Below are 23,400 nucleotides of genomic sequence, written 5' to 3' on the forward strand. Positions count from 1 at the left end.
AGCTGGACGTCTGAGGAGACTTGTTGTCACTCAGCTTCCAGAGAGCACCACATGTTTCCAATCAGATCTTTGATGACTTGTGTGAAAGCTCCATGTGAAACAATAATAATAATAATAATAATAATAATAATAACAATAATAATAATAATAATAATAATAATAATAACAATAATAAGCAAGATTATCAACTTAATAGAAAATGCAATGAGAACATGAAGACTTGAACTGACAGCTGACGAACAATACATAAATGAGATTAAAATACAAAGAGGTATCTTCCAAGGTGATTTCCTATCACCACTACTATTCATCATAGCCATGATGCCCCTAAACAATAGACTAAGAAAATGTTGAGCTGGATACGAATTTACTAATACAGATGAAAGAATGAACCACCTAATGTACGTGGATGACATTAAGCTATTTGCAAAAACAAAAAAGAAACTAGAGACGCTAATAAACACAACTAGCATCTTCAGCCAGGATATCCGAATGGAATTTGGTGTGGAAAAATGCGCACTGCTGATCATGAAAAGGGGAAAACTGGAAGCAACGGAAAGTATGATACTACCCAATGAAATGGAAATGAGGGCACTAGGTGAACATAGCTACAAATATTTGGGCATTCTGGAAGTAGGCACCACCAAAACAACAGAAATGAAAGAGAAAATTAGAAAAAAAATACCTCAGAAAAACAAGAAAACTCCTTGAAACTAAACTATATAGTAGAAACCTAATTAAAGGTATAAACACAAGGGCAGTATCATTAGTAGATACTCTGGACAATTTATAGGTTGGAGCAAAGAAGAAATGAGGAATCTCGATCAGAAGACAAGGAAACTCATGACTATGCATAATGCACTGCACCCACAGGATGATAGTGACTGACTCTACGTGAAAAGGAAAGACAGAGGAAGAGGGCTAGTCTATATAGAACACTGTAAATGACAAAAAAAAACAAATTAGAAATATATATAATGCAGAACACTGTAAGAATAATTACTGCAGCAAAAGACATTGAAAAAAAACAAACAAACAAAACAGAAACAGAAGAAACTAGCGATAAGACGAGAAAAGAAAAATGGGAAGAGGAACAACTGCATGAACAATTCATAAAGATGACAAATGATGAGACTAATGAAAACACTTGTACATGGCTACAAAAAGGAAACTTAAACAGGGAAACTGAATCCATAATAACAGCCACACAAGATAACATGATTAGAATCAACCACATCAAAGCAAGAATCGACAAGATGCAAGAAAACACCAAATGCAGACTCTGTGAACTAAGAGATGAAACAATAAATCACATGATAAGCGAATGTAGCAAACTAGCCCAAAAAGAATATAAAAATAGACACGATAAAGTGGGAAAGTACACTGAAAATTATGCAGACAACTGAATCTTGAACACCCAGACAAATGATATAAGCACAAACCGCCAGCAGTACTTGAAAAGGAAAGTCACAAAATCCTATGGGACATAGATACACAAACGGACAAACCCATCCAAACAAAGAGACTGGATGTTATCGTAGTTAACAAGAAGGAAAAGACCTGCCAGATTGTAGATTTTGCCGTTCCAGCAAACCACAGAGTGGAGATCAAGGAGACGTAGAAAAGGAGCAAATACACTGAACTGGCTAGAGAGGTCAAAGGGATATGGAAGATGAAAAAGTCAAGATAACACCACTAATAGTAGGAGAGTTAGGAACAATACCAAAAAACTTTGAAAAAAGAATGGGAGAGATTGGAATCAGAGATGACTGATAAGATACAATGGATAACAGAAAAGAAAATGGCTGAAATATTAAAGAAAACCCTTGAATGCAGAGACTAACACACATGAGCTACAGGCGCAAGTCGGACATACAGAAAATGCTACAGAGGTAAAACACAAAAGAACATCACATGGAACCATGAAAACTGAAACTGCATTATTGTAAGTTAACCCCCCTGCGCTCCATCCTTTTTTTTTGCGTGTCACTATAAACTGACACCACACAAAATAAGGAGGATAGAATGACTGAGGAGTGAAAGCACTAGCTAGACCTCTGTTGGATGAGTGCAACGAGGACTGGGACTTTGGGGAGGCTTATTGCCACTCAAATCTCAACGAAGATGCTAATGAAAAATCAATGGTAAGCGACTGTTGCGATAACTCAAATTCAACTGCAAAAATTATCGAAAAAGGTGGAAAGTACTGGAAATCTGGGGAGACTTGTTGTCACTTATATTCTAGAGAATACCACAAATTATTCTAAAAAAAAAATCTTTGATAATGGCTTGTGTGAATACTCCTAGTGAGTAAATACTACTACTGCTGCTGCTGCTACTACTACTACTACTACTACTACTAATAATAATAATAATAATAAAAAGTGGCACTAGCTTTGCCTGATACCACGCAAAAAAGTCATGAAGAGTTAAAAAGGATGGAAAGGCCAAGGAGGGAGAACATTAACCAGATCTCCACTGCAAGTGTGCAATAAGTACTGGAACCATATGGACGTTTGTCGCGACTAAAATTCCAGAGAAAACCAACGGTTGCTGCCAGCAAGAAATGATGATGATGATGATGATGATGATCCTGCTAAAGGGTTAGATGTTGAAAATTATTGGAAAGCACTTACAGGGATAATCAGTTCAAAAGTATATTAGAAACAAAAGACCAACCATTAATTGATAAATATATTTTAAAGAACTACAAAAGGAGAAAAACAAGCTTAAATATAGCTTGGATAGATTAGAGGAAAGCTTACGATATGGTGCCGCATTCATATGTACTCAGGCCGTCAAAAATGGTAGGCGTGGCTGAAAATATAATTGAGTTCATAGGGAAAAGTATGAGCATTTGGGAAACCAACCTTTTTTCAGATGGGAAACTATTAGGGGGGAGTCAATATCAGACACGGTATCTTCCAAGGAGATTCTTTTCACCATTTCTATTCATAATAGCACTCATACGATTGACACTATTAGGGGGCAGTCAATATCAGACACGGTATCTAAGACAGACAAAGGTGGGATACCAACTGAGGAAGAATGGACCAAAGATCAGCCACATGTTATTTATAGACGATCTGAAATTGTTTGGCAAAACAAAAAGGAAATTGACTCTCTAGTTCAAACTGTACAGCAGTGGAGTGAAGACATAAACGTGGAGTTTGGAATTTTCAAATGTGCAGAAGTTAATCTTAAACGAGGGAAGAGAGGGGCCATGAAAGGCATTATTTTGCCAAATGGTAAAAGATTAGGAGATCCTGATGCAGAAGGCTACAAGTACCTGGGGGTGCTTGAACTTGATATGACCCTTTGCAATAAAATAAAAGAGAAAATGAAAGAGGTGTATATGAGGAGACTCAAACTGCTGCTGAAATCTAGACTGAATGGTAGGAACCTGTTGTCAGCCATCAATTCATGGGCGGTTGCTGTAATCTGATAAAATGCAGCTTCTGTAGGATCGACACAGGAAGAAATGAAAAATCTGGATAGAGCCACACGAAAACTATTAGTCAAGTATGGAGCACTTCACCGAAATTGTAATTTGCTCAGGCTGTATATCACAAAGAAGAAAGGAGGAAGAGGGCTGCTTGCAATTGAAGAATGTGTCAGGGGAGAGATTAGAAGTGTTCACCACTACTTGGCTAACAGCCATGACGTGTTACTTGCATCAGTAGTGAAAGAGGAAGAGCTAGATAAAGATTCCTTGGAAGATAAGCAGAAGTACAAGGAAAGAATCAAAGCTGAGTTGGCTAGAGTTGGTAAGAATGGAACTATATGGTCAGTTTGAGTGAGATATTAAAATACAAAAATGTCAGGACATGTAGAATTTTCTGTCAAAAGGTGACGTGAAAAGAGAAACAGAAAATCTTATATTTGCTGCTCAGGAACAGGAACTAAATACAAATGCAATAAAAACATCTATGGGAAGGACTGTTCTGATAAGTGCAAGTTGTATGGTATATCTCTTGAAACAGTGTTGCACATTGTTAGTGCGTATTCTATACTTGCTCAAAAAGAATACAAACGTCGCCATTTGCGCTGGAGTTTGTGCTAAAACTTTGAAATACAAATAGTACCAACATCACCCAAAAGAGGTAGTGGAAAATGAGGACGTTAAGATTCTCTGGGATTTCATGATTCAGTGTAACCGAGAGATAACTCACAAGAAACCGGATATTGTAATTGTGAACAAAAAGACAAATGAATGCCAAATTATTTATGTGGCTTGCCCAAACGACATCAACTTAGCAGGCAAGAAGGATGAGAAACTACAGAACTATCAGAAACTGAGGATGGATATTGCTAGATTGTGGAAAAAGAAAACTTCCATCGCTTGGCTCAATTCCTGATGATCTTATGAAACAGCTGAACTCCTTGGGAATCAGATACAACATCACCATACTCCAGAAGTCAGTTCTGCTTGGCTTAGCAAACATCCTACGCCAGGTGCTTTCCATCTAATTGACTTTTGGACTATCTTCACTAGCATTGATGTAAGGATGCGAGGAAAAAAAAAACAATGTAAAGAATCACAACACTGAAATTAATGGAATAATAATAATAATAATAATAATAATAATAATAATAATAACAGCAACAACATCAGGAAAACAGCAAATTAAGACTCTGTGGACGCAGAGACGAAACAGTAAATCACATAGTAAGTGAATTCAGAAAAATATAGCTTCCCCAAAATACAAATGCGTGAGGAAAGTAGTACACTAGGAACTATACAAACAACTGCATTTTGAACATGCAAACAACTGGTAGAGCCAATTCCAGCTTCAACATTATAGCCAGAGCAGATATTACTGCGCACCAGAGTAGATGCAGAATGCCTTTGTCTTATTAGACAGAAGGTTGCCATCATCATCACTTCATAACTTTACATATATATATATATATATATATATATATATATATATATATATATATATATATATATATAAACTGAGTTATGTGTTCATCAACGTTTCGTCTTTATATATGTATGTCTATATGTATAAGTAAAGAGGTTATTATTAGTGATTATTATTACTACATAATAATATAAAAAGTCGCTCTAAATGTCAATCCCATTATGACTGATTATTATTAGTGATATAAAAATATTTGGGTTGGTCAGTGGTTTGTAAAGATGTCAATGTAAAAATTAGTGTTGTGCCTCAAGAAATGCACAGGGCTACATCAAATTACCTGCTGAGGAGTGTAACTTGGTTTGTCGTGTTGTGAGGACGTACCTGGAACAATTACTAGGTCATTGGCATGGCAACCAGCTCCTCGGGGGAAAACATGATATGCATTTAGACTAAGGGGTTGATACGACACAAACGTTTCTTACATCAAAGGTTCAATAGGATTGATTTGACATCAGCAATATCTGCTGTGGGTCTTATCGCCAAGTCTTTTTGCCGTCATTATGGACAAGGTTTTATACGCATTGATGGCAGAGACTGCTTGCTGAAATTGAACGCTTGTATAAAACAGTAAACAAAGACTGTTTTTTTTTTGTAAATAACAGTAGAATTACTTTATTTTAACATCGAAGGAGCATTTTACATTTGAGGCCCATTCTTGACCCATCTGTCGCCGTCTGCGATCACAGCTCAAACTGCTATACATGTTCCATGCGACATACTCAGCAAAACTGTTCAATAAAATTCTTCTCTTGCAAAGAGAGTGCTATAAAGAGGGAAGAACGAAAAAAGGGAGAGAGAGAAAGAGAGAAACATGCATACATTGTAAAAAACAAAGACATTGAAATATTGTCATTGTTTAACAAATTCTGATATCTACCACCTTATGCACACATAAACAATTTCAGATCGCACCTGCAACTTTTCAATCTCCAAATTTGGTAGGACTGAGATTTAGAAATGTGCATCAACCTGGCTCTGCGTGTCTCCCCGCAGGTACAGAAAAAGTCTGGAACAAGGTTTATTAATGCGGAAAGCCCCAGCTCTCCAGAAGAGAGCTTATCATTGTGTCACACATGGAGGTAATCTCAAATATATGCTCTACAATGAAGAAAAAAAGATTTCAAAGACTCTCATGTTTAGATATTTTAAACAATGGAACGGCAACCTTTTTGAAGAGAGTAGAACAATTAGCTATGCAGTTTTATGCTATTAAATATAATGTATATAATTTTTTTCAGACTGATACCACTTTCCAAAAGGCTGTTTATTTTTTAAAGGTTTTAAATGCGATTTTATTTAAGCAATTTATCTACAGGAATAATAGACAAACAGCTACTAAAATACTAATTGAATCGTAAAATTTAAACTGTCAAATAAGTGGGTCAAACAAAAACAACTTGAGGGCCAAATGTGTATCACAGGCTGGTGGTTGCCATCCCTGTTTTAAAAAGTATAAAACAGTTATGACCAAAGTTTAATTTAATTCTTGCAGAAAATTAAGAAATAAGTCACATCGCCATTTCTTTTCTTTTCTTTTTTTAACTCTTGTTTACTCAAAGCAATGCATATTATTTGTAAGAGAATACTATTTGGGACCATGTATAGTAGGGCACTATATGAAGAGATGAGCGAGATGTCTTTTTACATTACATTTAAACTTCTGCAGGTTAACGCAGTCATGGAAGAAGGAAACAGGGAGGGAATTCCAAAGTCTAGCAGTCTGTGGGAAGAAGCTATTAGAGTAGAAGGCTTTCTGTCATTTAGGAACCTCTACAGTGAAGGGGTGGAATTTTGTTGCTATATGTTGAGTATATGCACATCGAGGAGGTACAAATGCAATGGAAAGACCAAGGAGGGAGAACATTAAACAGATCTCCACTGCAAGTGTGAAATAAGTACTGGAACCATATGGACGTTTGTTGCGACTAAAATTCTAGAGAAGACCAACGGTTGCTGCCAGCAAGAAATGATGATGATGATGATGATGATGATGATGATGATGATGAAAGATCCTGCTAAAGGGCTAGATGTTGAAAATTATAGACCAATTGCTTGCTTGAATTTGCTTTTGAAGACACTGACAGGGATAATCAATTCAAAAGTATATTAGAAACAAAAGACCAACTATTGATTGATAAATGTATTTTAAAGAACTGCAAAAAGAGAAAAACAGACTTGAATGTAGCTTGAATAGTAAGTGAATACAACAAAATATAGCTTCCATTAAAATACTGTTTCATCACGTGAAATTTCTTTGTCATGATTGAGTATATTAGTCACAAAACTATATGGGCAATACTCACCTTCCAAGGCTTCTCTGCTAAATTTGATGTCAATTTCTTTAGAAGGTTCAAGAAATTTTGGAGCATTAGAGTCTTTTCGCAAGTGTGATGAGAAATCGCCCTCATAATCTATAAGATGGGAAAGATAAAGTATTTTGCAGCCATACTGGGATCGGTCTGAAAGATCGGACAATATCTCCTGAGATTTGCAAATTGAGTTCTGCCGACCAAGGCTATTATCTCCCCTTGCATTTGTCTCTTCAAGGACCTGGCTTTCTGTAAGGAAGGTTTCCTCAACATCAGGAAGAGCATTCTTCTCCGAAATCAATTCCAGCATCTCACTTTTATCTCTGAAATATGAAGAATTCTGCAAATAGAAATGAAAAGATTGGTATTAAAGAAGTGGTAGTTTTAGTCAATTAAATGATAATTTGTGAAAGTCTTTGCTCTTCAGAAAACAGATCTGATTTGGTAATAGTTAATCAGCCCATCTGTGCTCTTGTACACAACACAGGTTCACCTTTCTTCTAAGTCTGCCACAAAAGTCAGACATCATCTCCAATGTTGGTGAAATTATGGATGATGACCCACCCTCTCAAAAAAGTTTGCATGCTTAGCACCTCAAGTGGTTCAGCAATATACAGCATCCCATGTTTTACATCAACTCCATAACACGCCTGGATAGCCATGGTAGATATAAACATGGTAGATCGAAGCAGTTTGGTTTAGTTGTTTTGTTTCACCGCATATCGACTCTTTTTAGTTTATTTAGTGAAGAATCCAGTAATTTTAGAAAAAAAGTTTTAGGCCCCCCCCCTTTTTTAAAAATATCTTTGAATATTTATTTATGGAATTTGGTTTGGTTGTTTTGTTTTACCACATACCAACCATTTTCATTTACTGCCAAATACAGTGATTTTGGGAAAAGTTTTATGCTTCAAGTTCTTTATGTTTCAAATATTCATTCATGATGCTTAGTTTGGTTGTTTTGCCGAGGAAAATTGTTGTTTTTGTTTTTAACTTTGCAGAACATGACTTCGTTTTGCAAAGGGAAAGGGGAAAAAATAACATGAAGGTTTAGTGCATTTTAGGTCAGAAATCCAGTATCTTCAGACAGCCTGATCCGGTAGCACCAGGAACGGAAGAAGACCTGTATAAGAAGTGATATAAATGCACCGGCATCAATCTTTTGGTTAGAACCACATAGAGAGCAAGCATGGTGTTACCCACCTTTGATTCTGAGACGCTTGCAACACCCTGAGTACTGAAATTGGATAATGATGATAATGATGATGACGATGACGATGACGACAACAATGACAACAACAACGATGCCAAAGACTAAGCGAAACCAAAATGGGATTACTTGGTAACAATTGTATGACTCAGTTATTCCGGACCTGAGATGACCTAACGATGTCATAAAAAAGGAGGTGGGCATACAGTAGGGTTTTGAGATTTAGAAAGTCACAGGTTACAATACTAAATGCTTTCAATTATTTACAAAAATAGTAAAAGTGACCTTCTATAACGACCATAGACTCGTGAATGTATGAGATGGTCGTATGTCTATCCACAGCATTTGGAGAGAAAGACGGCCATCTAGCCACTGTAGGTGATTATAAACGATGCGTTTTAATTCTGAAGTTGAAAGGAAAAATCCTCTGAAGCTCGAAATGAATGTAATAATGATAGGAAATGATCAAATAAGGTTTAACAAAAACAAGACAAACATTTATTAGCAGCATTAACCCCAGGTGTGTTTAACTGGCTTCCTCCAAAGAAGAAAGTTTCATGGGAGTACGGAATTCACAAATGGTCCCCAAATGCATGTATATCCCCATTAGGAGAAATGACGGCGTTAGGTTTTTGCAACTCTTGCAAGGAGGTGTCAACGTCCCCCTACATACAGTTCATGGTATTCCCAAATTGGTCGCCCGTCTGGTACTGATCAGGGTCATTTATTTAGTTCAATGTAAAAGAGATGCTGTACATGTGTTTAAGGACTTGAACGAGAAAGTGTGATACAAATATTAGTGCTGAGCTGGTTGCTCAGAAGATGTATAACCGAACTAGGTAAATGATAGGCGAAAATATATTTATATTTTTTAAGATTATGACATTAAGAATGTTTAAAAGCAATTTAGTATTCCATAATAATATGGAAAATAGAAGTTTTTATATTTTTTTTTGTCTTGAGCAATACAAAGAACAAAATAGAAGCATTCTGTAAGACTCCATTTTGTAAAAATCACGCTTCTTGTAGCATATTTACACATTTCATGTTTTTCTTCAGATTACATGTGCTGTACTAAACAGATTTTAAGTGGAAATGATTCCTTGTTAAATATTATTGGAAAAAACATACATTAATTTTTATCACATTATCTTTACCCGTTTGAACTCATCATTAACTTAGAATTGATGCACAGGGGTGTTAGTTGTTAAGAAGTGATAACGAAAATATACGCCAGTAGAGAATGGGTAGGGACTATCGATAATATGAGTCAGGACAAATGAAATCTGTTAAAAGAAGACAAAACCAAAACAACATCTTTTCAGTTTGGTGGTCCGACTCTAACTAATACTACTATATTAGGCTGTCTAAAGATACCGGATTCTTGACCTAAAAGGCACCAAACATTGATTTTATTGTTTTTTCCTTTTCCTTTGCAAAACTCAATCATGTTTTGCAAAGTAAAAAAAAACAAAAAAACAATAAAACAACAACAATTCTCCTCTACAACCAAAGCAAACATAATGATAAATATTTGAAGATGTAAAGAACTTGAAGCATAGAAACTTCTATAAAAATGATCAGATTCGGCATTAAAAACCATAAAAGTGTTGGTATATCATAAAACAAAACAACCAAACCAAACACCACGAATAAATATTTGAAGATATAAAGAACTTGAAACATAAACAAAGTTTTTATCAAAATGACCGGATTCGACATTAAATAACGCGTAAAAAGTTGATATTCCATGAAACAAAATAACCAAACCGAGTCTAAGGGAAGAGAAAGATAGAGTTCTGTGACTAGCGATTCAAATATTTTGGAAAAATTTCTAACACAAACGTTTCTTTCTCAGCCGTCAAAAATTTGACTCTGTTGTTACAGATACCTCATACAGATATTAGATGCAGATATTAGATACAGATATTAGATGCAGATACTATGTGCAAAAGTTTTGCTGGTTTATAGAAGGATAATGTACTTTATTTTATGCATATTATTATTACTTAAACAAATCAGGATGATGAATTTATAACTGTTTAAAGCATCATATTTTAATGCAATATTTTCACCAATGGTGACCCGAAAATTACCCTCTCCAATGCAGAGAAAAGTAAAGTCATCTTCCATCATGATAATGCTCATTTTCACAATGCACTACTGACCAAAGATTTCCATCATGATAATAATCTTCCTCAGACGGCACTACTGCACAAAAATCTTGTAGGAGAATTCGGTTTGAAAATCTTGCCCCATCTGGCATATTCTCCCGACCTAGCTTCCTCGGATTATCACATTTCAAGGATTGCAAAACCAGTTAGAGATTCACATCACGAGATGAGACTGGACATGGTTCATATTTCACATTAAAACCTAAAGAATTTTATAAACTCGTTGACAGGTTGAATCAAATTATACTTTTAAAATGAAATTTTAACCGGCAAAAACTTTTGCACTGAACTGATAGAGCATAGAAATATTTAGAATACAAATTTTAGTGTAATGGATCCTGGGCAACGTAGGGTTATTAAAAATAATCTATATATATAAAAGGCAAAAGCAGGGCCCCGGTTCTCCGGGGGGGGGGTACTATGTCTTAGAACTTTTTATATGCTCCCTAGATCATAATATCTATGATTTGCGAAGGGACGTCGTGTCTAGATTTATTTTGATTGACTTTTATAAAATTCGCGCTATTCCGTTCTGTTGCGTGTTTGTTGGCGTTTTTTGTATAAATGAAGTGAAATCGATGCAAAGGCAATTCCTTGGCTTTCCTGCTAGGGACATCTAGAAAGCAATCAGCTTTGATCAATGCGCTAAAAACCCGCCATATCTGACAATTACTATTCATTTGGACACTCCCCTTTTTATGGGTAGCTGGTTTTCCCCCAATATCTTTGGGAAACAAACTCCAAAAAACTGGCTTGCAGCCAAAGTTAAGTGTGGATTTCATTCCCCTGTGGCGTGATGTCTGACTTCATTAAATTTACGCACCTGTGTGAACTCATTCTTTTTTTTTTCACCTTCGGGTTCGAGCCTACCTGCCTATCAAAACTATTTTTTTTCTTTTACACCTCCAAACACCCGGGCAACGCTCGCCTAGTCTATAAATAAAAGAATGATAATTGCAGAAAACACTCTATTAGGAAATTGATGTTGACTGCAATTAAAATATATGCATTTATCAAAATGATGTGTTTTAAATTGTAAATTTATTTTATGCATATTTATTTTATATTCAAACTTAAAACAAATCACCAAGATAACTTTTGCTTTCAAATTATTAAAGCATCATTCATATTTTTATGCAATATCCTTATCCATGTTGACCTGAAAACGACTTTCTTTAGTCTACAAAAGTAGAGTAATCTTCCATCATGATAATGCTCATCTTCACACAGCACTACTGATCAAAGATCTCCTTGGAAAATTTGGTTGGAAAATCTTATCTTGTCCTGCATATTCTCTTCACCTAGTTCTCTCAGATTATCACTTATTTTAAGAATTAAAAAATCACTTAGATGGCCATAGGTTAACATCACGAGAAGATTGAACAGGAATTAGATTCATATTTCACATCAAAACCTAGATGTGAAATATGAATCTAATTGGTATTAAAGAAGTGGTAGTTGACAGATGGAATCAAATTATAGAAAGCAAAGGTTGTTAATAAAGATTTCAAAAAACAGTTTTTCATTTTCAAGGTGAAAATTTAAATCAACAAACACTTTTGCACTGGCCGGACACATTTGTGCACAATGAAAAAAAAAATGATGTAAAAAAAACAGAGAAAAATTATAATAATGAAATATATCTACCTGAGCATATGAAGATAAGTGACAATTTGGTATATAACGGGCAACTGCCGAGTCTCCCGCACTCTGACCGATGTTGAGATTTGGAAGAGGGTTGTTGAAGATAGAGATTTGGGCACGGTCTTGATTCTTCTGGCAGAGTCGGTACATGAGGTTCACCTGGCGTCGTTTCATCTCGTAGCATGGCTTTCTGTAGTAAAAACTGTACTTCTTTTCCAGCTGCTAGAACAGATATAGATATGCAAGGAGATTATCTTTCATATAAAACTAGCAAGGATACTCGGCGTTGCCGGGTCAATATGAATTTCCGTTTGGACACACCTGCTATACTGTTGCAGGAGAAGGGCTGTCCCCTTTTCATGTAAGTAGGAAGGCAGACTAGATAAGTAAAAATGATATCAGGAAAAGGCTAGAATCGAACCCTATAGGCAAGTGTTAAAGATAATGGATAATTGGAATCTTAGGAATTCAGTCGATTGTTAATTCTTTTAGAAATAACTAAATGTTATTTATGTCAGGAAAAAAGCGATTGTCCATTATTTTAGAATAATTGGATATTAAATATGTTAAAAGAATGGACAATGTGAGTTAAAAAGTATTGTTTAAAAATAGGTTAGATATTAAACAATTAGAATTGGGAATTCTTTGTTGCCAAAAGTGTGTTTGGACAGACATATGTAAATCCACGTGGAAGTTAGTCACGTTGGGAACCACACTCCTGACGTCATAAACAAAGGAGATAATCAGAGAAGATCTCACACAGTGATAGAGGCAGTTGGAGACTGGGAGCCCCTTAGAAGCGAAGGGAGAAGGGTAAATCATGTAGTCGAAAAGGCTTGAATTCCTGACATCACCAATCGGCCGGTTGAGGAATAAAGAAATCATCTATAATTTGTAACTGTTTGTCTCCTGTCGTCCTTACAACCGAAAAGGTAAATGTGTTTTGTATATTCATCTATAAACGAACTTTTGTATGACCCCCCCTTACAAGTAATGTGCCTCCTTCATCATAATAATGAATCTCCTCTCCTCTATATGTGTAAAGAACTGTTGCATCATATATCCCATCTCGTATTAATACGAAATCTCCAAGAATCATCCCAGTCTGTTATAAATGTCTCCCTCATTATCATCATCATCTGTTCTGAGTTCCCGTTATACATGTTCCATTAATGTGTCTCTGATATGAACCCGCCATCTTTTTCAATATGTACCCACAACACAACAATACTAAGGGTACTGATCACTTTTTCATTATTATATGTCAACTTCATGGGCAACATCGATATCTCCACAACAATTTCGAAAATAAAAGATACAGTAATCCTACTTAAAAACAGATAAAAAGTCGATGTAATTGCCTAAAACAAAAAAGAAGTACATGACAAAAGGATACAAAGAGAAGAAGCTATTCTCTGGATGAGATTGAGCACTTTTTTCATGATTATATACCAGCAGGTGGGTGTCCCGCATTGCCCGTGCGTTGGAAAAAAACTCCCCCACCAAAGAAATAAATTAATTAAAACAACTTTTACATGAAAGAAAAAAACAAAAACTTACAGGCAAATGCTTTTGCCCCCACGGCCATGAGTGCTTATGGCGTCATAACATTGCGAAACAAGTGTTTTAAACATAGCTTTAGTTTAATACATGTGCGTGACTTGTGAAAAAAGAGACGTGTAAAACAGATACCCCTTCCAAAGAGTGGTCCAGTTGACTCCCATAGAATAAATTTTTTTTCTAATTTTTACATCTAATATATAAAAGCGAAAATGTGTGTTTGTGTGTGCATTTTTTCTGTATGTCCGGCAAAGGCTTTTTCCGGCTACTTCTCGGTTTCCTCGCTCATTCTTATAACTTTTTATATGCTACCGTGATGATAATATCTAACAATTATGAAACGACATCATAAAAATCTTTCATTTCAGCCACTTTTATCGTGCTATGAATTTGTTTTTTCTGCTCCTGCTGCTGCTATGGCATGATATGTGACCTACAAAACGACCTGGGTTTTTAAACACGTATTTTCGACTCTCCTTAAGTCCCTACCTGCGTGGCGTAATGCTATGTCATCAGATTATTAACCTCAAGGCTTTGGGTTCAAGCCTACCTCCCTCCCAAAACTTTTTTCGCTATTTTTTTTTTTAATATCTAAACAGGGTTATTACATTTAGTTTCCATCTACCCCCCCCCCAAACACACATCTTTTTATTTTTATTTTTCAGATTTTTTTAAGAAGTTTTAAGATCGTTCGTTTTGCATCACGTTCGTTTTTTTTTTCATCACGTTTGTGTTTTCTTTTTTAGTTTTTGTTTTTCCGATTTTAAGAAATTTTAACATCGTTCGTTTGCATCACGTTCGTTTATTGTTTTTTTTCAATAATATTTAAACAGGGTTATTACTTCGCTTATTCTTTTGTTTTGATTTACTCCTCCCCAACTAACACACCTTTAAACACCCGGGCAACGTCTTATATATATATATATATATATATATATATATATATATATATATATATATATATATATATATATATATATATATATATATATATTTGGGGCATTATCCTTTAAGATGGTACCAGTTTCGTGCCGGTCCAATGCAGATGACAAAAGTTTTTAGAACACACACACACACACACACACACACACACACACACACACACGCTTTATATAATAGACTAGTGGAGGTACCCAGCGTTGCTTGGGTGTGGAGGGGTTTTATAGCAATGGTATTGATCAACAGAGTCCTAAAAAAACAATCTTTCAAAACGCTATAGAAAAAATGAAAATAGCAGCAAGTGAAAAAAAGTAGTAAGCAAGCAGGCAAGCAGGCAGGCTCGAACCTGTAAGACTAAAAGGAAAAAGAAGTGAAAAAAAAAAGCGAACAGTTTAGTCGCCGCGCCCACTGCGACAATGTTTGTGGCATTCAAAATAAGGCTTGTCATTAAAAGGCGTATGATGACTTTGCAAAAAATCTCGATGAAAAAAGTGACCCCTCCTTGTAAAAAACGATCCTTTTGATGGTCAAAGAATGAATTCTTTTAGCCAATTTTTGGATATTTGTCATCTGAGAGACTGAACTTTTAAACGATACCAATTTTATCAGTGTTGGTTATCAGTTTATTGAGACATACAAACATACATACATTCACAGACACACACACTAACAGATAGGTGAGATTTATATAATACTAGCGGGAGGGGGTACCCGGCGATGCCCGGGTGTTTTGAGTAAATCAAAACTCCGAGGAGGAGGGGTATTAAAATAATAAAAAAAGAGTTTTGGTAGGTTAGTATGAGGATCGAACCCGAACCCTTAAGGCAAAGTTGGACAGCTAACTATGTTAAAGTATATCTTTTTAGTTGTCTCTTGGTCTTACTGGATTCCAGGACAAGAATTTATCTACTCAGGTGGAGTATCCAGTGTACTTAGTGTAAGCAATATCATTTAAGCCAGTCTAAGGTAGCCATATTGAAGGGATTTTATTTGGGCTTTGAATACAAAGCTATTTTGAATATTTAGTCATTGTTTACTTGTAGGGGAAAGTATCTTCATACCAGGTTGTCCTGACGAACCCTTTTACAGACAAACCTTAGACACTCGAGGAAAGTGCATTCAAGTTCTCTTAAGTTGTCTGTTTATGTATGTGTTCATCTAAGAAGCCAGCAACTACATCAGACACATTCACAAAGTTAATATATTCTTTTTTAGCATTACCTCGGGCAACTTATACTATCAAAGACTTCTGTTAGATCGATGAAAGTCACATGTAGATGTTGCTATTGCTCTCAGCATTTTTCCTGAAGCAGCTTTCGACTGAATATTATGTAGATGGCACGCCATTGTAAGATGAGTGGTCAGTCCTATCCTAAGAAAATATTTTATTCTCAACTAATTGTTGGAATACAGAAGAAACGGTATAAGAATTGTTTGAAGGAGGATATGAAGGGGTGTGGATAGAATTCTATTTAGGCCAACAGGAACAAAATCAGTCAGTGGGGAGGTCGACAAGTGAAGCGATTTTTATGATTCATTTGAAGGATTTATAGTCAAAGTTATCGTTTTAATGACTTTCCGCAGAAGTGTGAACACGTTAAACCTCTCATTTTAATGAGATTTATGCTAAGTGGCCAACTATAGTCAAGGGCGACCCAAAAGCTCCGTTTTCATTAGCTGCTTCACTGAGGTGTAAGGGAGAGCATCACACCATTCCCAGGATTACTTCGCTTGCCCTTGATCCTCCCATTATGCTGAGTATTTAGCAAGGAGGCATCAAGTGCCATATTTTAAGTCTTTGGTCTAACTCAACTAAGGATTGAACCCTGATCTTTTGACCTATAAGCGAACACTCTTACCATTATGATAAAAAGAACCAGTTAATGAAATTAAAACTATAGTTAAAAATAAAAACAATCGGAACTGTGATTTAAAATAATTTAACTCAAGGATAAATGAGTGTAAGGTGGCCATTAAGACAATACCTGGCAGTAATGGTAGAACTTGAGTGATGAGGACAGCTCAACAAGAACTTATTCACATTAGACTTGAAAACGGTCATGTTATAGTCAGATGGGAAGCAGCATTCTGGTATTATGTTCCACAGACGGGCAGTTCTAAGAAAGAAACTTTGGATAGAATGTATGTTTGGTTTTAGGCAAAAATAGATAATAAATAGGAGAAATTGTTAGCAGTTGTCGTAGCTTGATAAGTGTTTGCTGTGAATGTAGCTATTTACAATGCCTCCCCCATGGGACAGACACCAGTGTCGTTTTTTAACGTGGAGAAAAGGTACAAAAATAAAAAATTATCTCAGTCGTGAAGGACTGCTCCTCCACCGAAAGAGAACAAGAAATGGAAGTGCAGCATCTGAAGAACAGATGGTATTTATTTGCTCCCCCACCGAGCAAATTAGGCACAAGGCCGATTTTTTATGTGAGGGGTGAAGGGGAAATGGGGACCAACTCCCCGGGGAGTAGGGGAGCTGGATAGTGACAATTGGTATGAAGGGTTGCCCCTACATTGACCAAGGTCTTATATGTGGGATTGCTCCCACATCTGGTCTTTGCTTGCAGTATCTGCCGGAACAGATGGTATTTATTTGCTCCCCCACCGAGCAAATTAGGCACAAGGCCGATTTTTAATGTGAGGAGTTAAGGGGAAATGGGGACCAACTCCCCAGGGAGTAAGGGAGCTGGATAGTGACAATTGGTATGAAGGGTCGCCCCTATATTGACCAAGGTCCTATATGTGGAGTCGCCCCCACATATGGTTTTTGCTTGCAGTATCTGCCGGAACAGATGGTATTTATTTGCTTCCCCACCGAGCAAATTAGGCACAAGGCCGATTTTTAATGTGAGGAGTTAAGGGGAAATGGGGACCAACTCCCCGGGGAGTAAGGGAGCTGGATAGTGACAATTGGTATGAAGGGTCGCCCCTACATTGACCAAGGTCCTATATGTGGGGTCGCCCCCACATATGGTCTTTGCTTGCAGTATCTGCCGGAACAGATACTACACTTTGATCTTGTCCCGAAGGCCAAGGAGCGAGAATGTTGTGAATGCTCTACAGGTGGGGGGCAGACCATTAAGCACCTACCATGAAAAAAAAACAAAAAACGATAGAGCAGAGATAGACTCGCTACGTCTTTTCTGTGAGAAAGAGGGAGTTTCTGTGAAAAGAGTGGTTTCTCACTAGATTTCGAAGTTAGTTTTGAACCCTGTCAAGGCAGAAAAAAGTACATTTAGCATCTCCTCTCCCAGATTTGGCAACTTAGTCCATCTTAGGATGTATTTGGCTCTTATACAAGAAAAAGGATTGCGTTTTCTGGAGGAGTAGAATGATTCAACCATTCAATCATGCAAGCTGTATTTTTCTCAAATTTTTATCACTGCTCTATGTTTTTATTTGAAGTATTGTCAAATATTGGGCGAACATACGAATATACCCACTAGTATATACATTGGTTAGTTGAAAATAACAGAAAATGAAAGTCTAGTTAAGACGAACTTGTTGAACTCGAGGTTAGATTTTATGTTTCTGATTTTTTGAGATGAGGATTGATAATTTATATTATTTGGATTATTCTGACTACTGTTCTCATCTTGAGTGTTATTTTCAAAACATTTCGGACGATGTAACATTAAAAAAATATTGGTTTAAGACTTCTAAGAGGCATACGATTGCCTAGTTGTGCACATGCACACCCACAAAGCTGATATATTCTTTTTCAGTATTACTTTCGACACAGCATGGACACTTTTCGTAATTTTGTAATATTCATTCTTTTGAAGCTCAACAGGAAGAAAATTAGTTACTTTTACATCCTCTGGTATTATTACCACTGAGATGTAATTAGCTACTAAGATTAGGTGTTAGATTTATAAGCGGCGCCGAAAGTGCGGAGTTCTGCAAAAAGATGCTTGTTTACATTACACTGCATATGAAATTATTAACGAGTTTACATTTTTTAAAATATTTAAGGAACGAGTGAATAACAATCCATGGAACTTTACGAAAGTGCTTACAATATTATTCAGCTACTCCAGTCAGAAAATAACAGTATTTAAAGCAATATTAGCGAAACAATGGCAGAAAATAGAAATATCTGTTGATTTCGGAGTGTCAAATTATTAACGAGGTTGAGAAAAAAACACAATATACCCATAACTTATTTATTGAAATAATGAACTAGGAAAAAAATGCTTAGAACACAATAACTACACAGCAATTTCTACATTTTATTTTTTTTTTACATAGGCATCACGATTTATCAAGGCCAAGAGGCCACTCGATGATAAAGGTTAAAGAGTGTACAGTAGAAATTGGACAATATAGTAACTGTTAGTAATGGAAATTCGGTAAATTTGTTAACAAGTGGGACGGCTCATCAAGAACTTGTTTACGTTAGACTTGAAAACAACCATATTGTAGTCAGCTGGAAAGCAGGAAAACGGAAGACAATTCCACAGATGTGCAGTTCTAAGAAAGAAGCTTTGTTCATGGAATCTACCTTTAGGTTTAGGCACAGATAAAGAGTGGTGGGAATTATTGATAGTGTTTTCAGCTAAACGAGTGTTTCTTGTGAAAGTTTGGCGAGGGGGACCATAGACTGAAGCTCAGTCAAACACTTTCCATGAAAATAACGATACATCAGAGACAATCTCGCAACATCTCTTCTGTGAGATAGAGGTTGCAGAGAAGAGGAAAGGACATCTCCTATGAGGCTACGAAGTCTATTTTGTAACTCTATCAAGGCAGGACAAGTCCTTTCTAGCAGCTCCTCCCCAGATGTGGCAACAGTATTCCATCTTTGGACGTACCTGGCTCTTATATAGATAGAGAATTACATCAGCAGTGAGATATCTACTGGATTGATAGAAAGATCCCACCATTTTTCCAGTGGCCTTGGCAACAGATTTGATGTATGTGTTCCATTTAAGATCAAGAGTAATGGTCAAGCCCAGAAGCTTGTCAAAACTTGAGGCCTCCTGAAGATGAGAGCCATTCATTTCAATTGATGCCAGATGTGGATCAGAATGTTGATGATGTAAAGAGAGAAGCTTGGTTTTAGATGCATTAAAAGTAACCAGCCACTCCTTTCCCCATTGTACCACGTGCTCAAGATCAGAGGAGAGAGAATCAGAGAGAATTTGATCGTTTACTCTCTTAGATGTGCTACCATAAATGGTAGTGTCATCAGTATAAATGTCTACAAATGATGTAAGGATGTGATTTGGAAGATCATTAATGTAGATCAGGAAAAGAGTTGAGCCCAGGATGGACTCCTGAGGGACTCCATCATTAATACTGTGAGCTTCTGATTTTTGCCCATCAACTATTACTCTTATGAACCTATCAGAAAGAAATGATTTAATAATTGAGAAGACATTTCCAGCTATACCATAGCTAGAGATCTTGTGAAGTAAACCTACATGCTATACCCTATCAAAGGCCTTAGATATGTCAAGAGCAATTGCCCTAGAAAGGTTGCCTCCGTAGAGAGATTTGCTAATCCTATGAGATATAACTGTAAGCACATCTGCTGTAGATCTAGCAGAACGAAAACCATATTGAGTGTCACTAAGAAGGTTATTTTTGTTGAGATGGTTGATTACTTCTGTATTTAACACAGATTCCAGCAACTTACTCATGACGCACAGGAGACTTATTGGCCTATACTGAGAGGGAGATGAGCGATCACCTGAATTCTTAAATACAAGGCATACTGATGAGATTTTCCAAGGTGACGGAAAGCAATTCTTAAGATGTTTAAACAGTTTTGTAAGGATGAGCGCTAGTTCTGGTTGAAGTCTTTTGAGTACTATAATTGGAATACCGTCAGAGCTGGTTGTTTTACTGGAATCAAGGTTTTTAATTAACTTGGCAACATCATGTACAGATATTTGTATATCACATAGCATGTTTTCTGATACAGGAGGAACTATTGGAGGTTGACGGCCTTGGTCATAAAGGGTAGAATTAGCTGCAAAATTCTTGACAAAGAGTTTGGCTTTGTCTGATGTTGACGAGATGACCTTAGGTACATTTATGAGAGTTGGGATAGAACACAGGCTTCTGTTCAGGATTCTGTTTGCTATTTGCCAAAACTGGTGGGAGCAAGCCGCTGCTCAGCTACTTTGGACTTAACGGACTGAGCATACAACTCTCTTGCGTTCTTTATTACTTTCTTACAATGGTTGCTGGCAGTCCTGAAAGCGGCTTTAGTTTCCATACATTTCTTATGTGGGAAGCAGTGGAAAAAGTGATTTCTGTGCGCAATGACAGCAGCACATTCTGAAGAGAACCATGGCTGGTTGTTAGCTTTTTGTTGGAACTTTTTCAAGTGTATGAAACGGTCTATACCTACAATTAACCATTCCGTCAGGTCTGATACTATAGAGGACACATCCTTTTTAAACATGGAACTCAGAGGTAGATCTGATATAAATGTACGGAAGCTATCCCAGTCAGCCTTAGTGTATCGATATACTGTACGATGGAGAGGTACGTCTGGGGACTTATTACATTTCATTTTTATCTTAATTGATACAACAGAGTGGTTGGAAGATCAAAGAGGAGACAGAACAGAAACTGAACATAGTTCAGGGCAAGTTGTGAGAAAAAGGTCTAGTAGACTCGCATACTGGCTGTCATTGTCGGGCACACGGGGAGGTTCGTGAACAATCTGAGTGAGGTCATAAACAATGGAGAAATCATGACAGAACCTCCCCTCATCATCGGTCTTGTTTGAGTGGGTCAACCATTCCATGCTGTGAACATTGAAGTCTCCACATACGTGAATGTTAGCTGAAGGATAAGCAGATAGGACTTGGTCAATTTTCTCAGATATGCTTTTAAAGATTGTAACTCCGCTGAGAGTAAATATAAATGAAGTAGTGTGAGCTAATGCAATCCGGAAGCACATATAGGGTAAGTTAGAATCTTCTCTGTAGATGTCTCTACCACATGGAAAGCCATCTTTAATATAGGCACATATTCCATGCTCATGGCGATCTTGCGGGTCAGATTTAGAAGTTAAGTTAGAGTATCCTTTAATTGCAAACTCTTCTAGGGAAATAGCCTGTCCAATACCAGTTTCGCTTAAAAATAAAAGTTCTGGTTAAGTCTCCGGTAATTGGGTTTCAACCTTTGGAAGGTTAGAACGTAGACCCCTTATGTTGGAGAAGGAGACATGGTAGTTGGAGAAACGGGTTTAATCGTGTATTTTTTACTTGAAACGTCAGATTAGAGCAGGACAGAGATAGGAAACTAAGAGAGAAAAACAAACAAAGAATTTTTTTTTGTAGAACATGATAAGGTAAAGCAGTAACAATTACCCACTAATATGGCATCGAGAGGCCCCACCAGAAGCTACTGCATGGTCCAGAATCCATTCACCAAATGGCAATATAGCAGCCCCAGTACTTTGCATCTACTGATAGGACAGCCTCCTTAGTGGTTAATCCAAGGTTCGAGTCCCTGACTATCAGGCGGATAACGTCAGCCCAGATAAAACGTTTACCTCCAGCACCCTTACTAGTGACATGGCTACAAGGATAGACATAGAAACAGAAAATTTCCGCCATCTCTGCCAACTGTTCGCGCAAAATACTGCCAACCTTAAAACAGCTTTTTCTTCTCCCTTTGTCAGAAAAATCACTCATTAAAAAATGAGGACTGAGGGACAAATAAGGAGATGCATTTTCTACTCTCCATTAAAAAAACAAAAAAATTATTAAGTATTATAATTAATAAAAGTTCAACGGACGTGTTTAAGGGAAAGTATGGTGATAGATTCCCCTCTCACGAACTAAAAATGAATACAATTACCTAATCTATTTTTGCAATCAACTTGGTAGATAAATAAACATTTATGGACGAGAAAAACACTAGCATTTAATAAAACAGAAATACTTAAATTAAATACTGAAATAAAATGTAGTTATTAATATTTGAATCTAAAGATAAAAAGTAGATTAATATAGAAGTCACTTATCTCGAAAAAAACACTTCCGTCTCCAAAATGCAAACTGTAGAAAAGAAATATAAAATAATGAAACTGTTCGTCAAACCATAAGTCGTACTATCTGAATTTTTTCCTTTTTTATTATTTCTCTATTTTTATTTGAAGTATTGTTAAATATTAATATGTATATAACTTATATATAAATGGGCTGTATTAAAAAAATATATTTTGTATATAATACAAAACTTGGAATACAGTCCTTTTTCAAGATATAAAAGGGATTATTTGCAAGCAGTGTACTTTAGCCTTGAAACATCACAGAAATAGTGTATACAGGAGTATACAACTGCCAAAGGTATGATTATGAATTTGTATTCATGTATAGTATAAGATTGAAATGCAACAGTATTTGGGGAGTCCGGCTAATGGACAGAAAGAAAATGAGAGCATTATTTCTTTTTATGGAATAAACATATTGCAATATTTTTTTACTGGTGGTTGTGTCACTGCTTATTATCAAGTCTCAACGGCCACTTGAGGATAAAGATTAATGAGTGTAACGTGGCTGGTGAGACAACACTGTGTTTATCGTTAATGGTAAAACTTGGTTAGTGTTTGCGTAAGAGAACAGCTCAACAGGAACTTGATCACGTTAACCTTGAAAAGG

The 23,400-nt window shown here is 36.4% G+C and overlaps 1 protein-coding gene across 3 annotated transcripts in view; it reads right to left on the bottom strand.

The window, feature by feature from the left end:
• LOC145260527 (uncharacterized) overlaps positions 1 to 23,400 on the bottom strand; it is a 502,535-nt gene that overhangs the window by 7,722 nt on the left and 471,413 nt on the right. For 2 of the 3 annotated variants that reach the window (XM_080118723.1, XM_080118721.1), the window contains 2 exons: positions 12,269 to 12,487; positions 7,232 to 7,577 (listed from right to left, as the gene is read on the bottom strand). In XM_080118723.1, the coding sequence (XP_079974849.1) occupies positions 7,232 to 7,577; positions 12,269 to 12,487 (565 nt within the window). The remainder of the gene's footprint in view (positions 1 to 7,231; positions 7,578 to 12,268; positions 12,488 to 23,400) is intronic. The other variant, XM_080118722.1, reaches the window with a different exon arrangement.

The sequence above is a fragment of the Euprymna scolopes genome, chromosome 36 (genome assembly GCF_053919585.1).
Source record: "Euprymna scolopes isolate OS-2025 chromosome 36, ASM5391958v1, whole genome shotgun sequence".
NCBI lineage: Eukaryota > Metazoa > Mollusca > Cephalopoda > Sepiida > Sepiolidae > Euprymna > Euprymna scolopes.